This window comes from Salvelinus alpinus, chromosome 2 (assembly GCF_045679555.1).
Source record: "Salvelinus alpinus chromosome 2, SLU_Salpinus.1, whole genome shotgun sequence".
Taxonomy (NCBI): Eukaryota; Metazoa; Chordata; class Actinopteri; order Salmoniformes; family Salmonidae; genus Salvelinus; species Salvelinus alpinus.
In genome coordinates, this window is record NC_092087.1 from 46,180,131 (window position 1) to 46,183,155 (window position 3,025).

A 3,025-nucleotide genomic window follows, 5' to 3' on the forward strand; every position below is an offset into this window, starting at 1 on the left:
AACAAAAATACTTGACGACTTTGTCGCATCTCTGGCAACTGAACCGATAGAACGAACGACTAGCCTACTTGGGTAGCAATCTTAGATTCGTGTCAGGACTATATCTCATGGAAGGATGAAATAGTATGAATAAATTCATCTAAATAATGTTTTATATTTATCCTTTATTTAACCAGGCAAGTCAGTTAAGAACAAATTTTAATTTACAATAACGGCCTAACCCAGCCAAACCCTCACTTAACCAATTGTGTGCCGCCCTATGGGACTCCTGGTTGTGACACAGCCCGGGATCGAACCCGGGTCTGTAGGGACGCCTCCAGCACTGTGATGCAGTGCCATAGCCTGCTGCGTCACCTGATCCCCGAGTTAAAATGTCAATCATTATTTGAATATGTTGGTAACCCGACGTCGTCTTGGGCCTAACAACACCTGTACCAATATATCCTCCAAACACCGGCTTCGAGGGAATTATCACTTAAATGCCACACCCCCTCGTGCTTTATTGCTCAAGTGTACAACGCACTGCTTAAATTACCTGAGTTATATAAACTCTGCATGAATTTCATTCATACACATATGATCTTCTTGTCATTTGTTAACAATACAATTATCTATCACTGGCCCAAACCCACTCTAATTCACATACTGCCCCAACAGATCCACAGACGACGTAATCACTCCACACTGCCCTTTCCCACCTGGACAAAAGGTACACCTATGTGAGAATGCTGTTCATTGACTACAGCTCAGCGTTCAACACAATAGTGCCCACAAAGCTCATCACTAAGCTTAGGACCCTGGGACTATACACCTCCCTCTACAACTGGATCCTGGACTTCCTGATTTGCCACCCCCAGGTGGTAAGGGTAGACAACAACATGTCTGCCATGCTGATCCTCAACACTTGGGCACCTCAGGGGTGCATGCTTAGTTCCTTCCTGTAATCCCTGTTCACCTACGACTGAGTGGCCAAACACGACTCCAATGCCATCATTAAGTTTGCTGACGACACAAAAGTGGTAGGCCTGTTAACCGACAACGATGAGACAGCCTATAGGGAGGAAGTCAGAGACCTGGCAGTGTGGTGCCAGGACAACAGCCTCTCCCTTAATGTGAGTAAGACAAAGGAGCTGATCATGGACTACAGGAAAAGGCAGACCGAACAGGCCCCCATTAAAATTGACGGGGCTGTAGTGGAGCGGATTGAGAGTTTCAAGTTCCTTGGTGTCCACATCACCAACGAACTATCATGGTCCAAACACACCAAGACAGCCGTGAACAGGGCACGACAACACCTTTTCCCCCTCAGGAGACTGAAAAGATTTGGGATAGTTACCCAGATCCTCAAAAAGTTCTACAGCTGCACCATCGAGAGCATCTTGACCGGTAGCATCACTGTGTGGCATGGCAACTGCTCGGCATTTGACCATAACGCGCTACTGAGGGTAGTGCGTACGTCCCAGTACATCACTGGGGTCAAGCTCCAAAAATTGTCAAAGACTCCAGCCACCCTAGTCATAGACTGTTCTCTCTAATACCGTATGGCAAGCGATACCGAAGCGCCAAGTCTAGGTCCAAAAGGCTCTTTAACAGCTTCTACCCCCAAGTACATCTGCCTGCGGGGCCGGGGCCATTGGCGGGAGCGCCCACTCCAGTGTTAGAGCCACTGGCCAGCTTGAAGGTGTGGCCGTAGGTGGGGAATCCAACCAGGAGCTTCTCAGCGGGGGCACCATTGCTCTTCCAGTACTTCATAGCATAGTCCTGAGAACACACACAGTATGTGGTAGTGAGAACACTGGAGAGAGAAGAATTATTAAGAAATGTGCTACTCACTCTCAGCTCAAAACTAAATAGGCAGGAAGAGATAGATGAGCCGAGGAAGGGAGAGAGGAAGAGATGGACACGGAGAGAGAGACTCACCACATCGAAGTAGATGTAGTCTCCCTGATCAGTTGGTCCTCTGTAGAGAGGGCTGTTTTCTCCAGTGTTGTGTTCCCAAGATCCATGAAAGTCATAGGTCATCACATGCAGATAGTCCAACACCCTGAGAGCGAAAGAGAGAGAGGGAGAGAAACAGAGGGAAAAAGAGAGTTTCCAATATACCAAGAAGTATTTGATAGATCATGCATGTTAGATCATGCAAGAACTAATATATGAATGAGACCCAGTGTGTATGTACTGACAATCCAATCTCGGCGATCTGGTATCCGGTGTCGATGGTTCCCTTTCCGGCAGAAACAGCTGCAGTCAGCATCAGACGAGGACGGTTGGTGTTCTTTCCTTCAGTCTCAAAGGCAGCCATCAGCTCCTAGAGGGAGACAGTGCACAGAGAGGTGTGTGTGTTCATTTGGGTGTTCAAGTGTTCATTCTTGTTTGTGTGTGCATGAGCTATTTTGTGCGTGTGTGTGTGTGTGTCTGTACGAGTGATTGTTAATCTGCGTGTGTGTGTGTTTATTCATGTGTGTTCATTCATGTGTGTGTGTGTGTGTGTGTATGTGTGTGTGTGTGTGTGTGTGTACGTGTGTACGTGTATGGGTGTTTGAGTCTAACCTGCAGCAAGGTGGTGAATCTGGCCTTGTCTGCGGGTGGGGAGCCTCTGGATCCGGGATACTCCCAGTCAATGTCCAGGCCGTCAAACTGGTACTGCCTCAGGAACTTGATAACGCTGCTGATGAACGTCTGGCGGTTGGCTGCACTGGACACCATTGCTGTGAACCTGGGTACACACACACAGCTCAGACACAGGGTGTGTGTGTAAATGTGTGTGTGCACACAAAATGGAAGAAGTTCAAGATGACGGTCAATCACCTTCGGTCTGGGGCTCCATGCAAGATCTCACCTCGTGGGGCATCAATGATCATGAGGAAGGTGAGGGATCAGCCCAGAACTACACGGCAGGACCTGGTCAATGACCTGAAGAGAGCTGGGACCACAGTCTCAAAGAAAACCATTAGTAACACACTACGCCGTCATGGATTAAAATCCTGCAGCGCACGCAAGGTCCCCCTGCTCAAGCCAGCGCATG

At 48.3% G+C, this 3,025-nt stretch overlaps 1 protein-coding gene across 1 annotated transcript; it reads right to left on the bottom strand.

Moving 5' to 3' along the window:
• Nucleotides 1–1,596: 1,596 nt before the first annotated feature.
• On the bottom strand, nucleotides 1,597–2,733 carry LOC139540901 (acidic mammalian chitinase-like). Its single transcript, XM_071344954.1, has 4 exons — nucleotides 2,551–2,733; nucleotides 2,184–2,308; nucleotides 1,921–2,044; nucleotides 1,597–1,761 (listed from the first exon to the last, which is right to left on the bottom strand). Exons 1-4 carry the CDS (start codon nucleotides 2,704–2,706, stop codon nucleotides 1,597–1,599), a joined length of 570 nt encoding a protein of 189 aa, XP_071201055.1. The 5' UTR covers nucleotides 2,707–2,733.
• Nucleotides 2,734–3,025: the final 292 nt, after the last annotated feature.

Excerpts from the sequence above, each read along its gene's own strand:
- LOC139540901 (XM_071344954.1), bottom strand. The coding sequence starts at position 2,706 with ATGGTGTCCAGTGCAGCCAACCGCCAGACGTTCATCAGCAGCGTTATC. Across the intron at positions 2,309-2,550 it reads GATTCACCACCTTGCTGCAG|GAGCTGATGGCTGCCTTTGA; the intron begins GTTAGACTCAAA and ends GTCTCCCTCTAG. Across the intron at positions 1,762-1,920 it reads ACTACATCTACTTCGATGTG|GACTATGCTATGAAGTACTG; the intron begins GTGAGTCTCTCT and ends GTGTGTTCTCAG.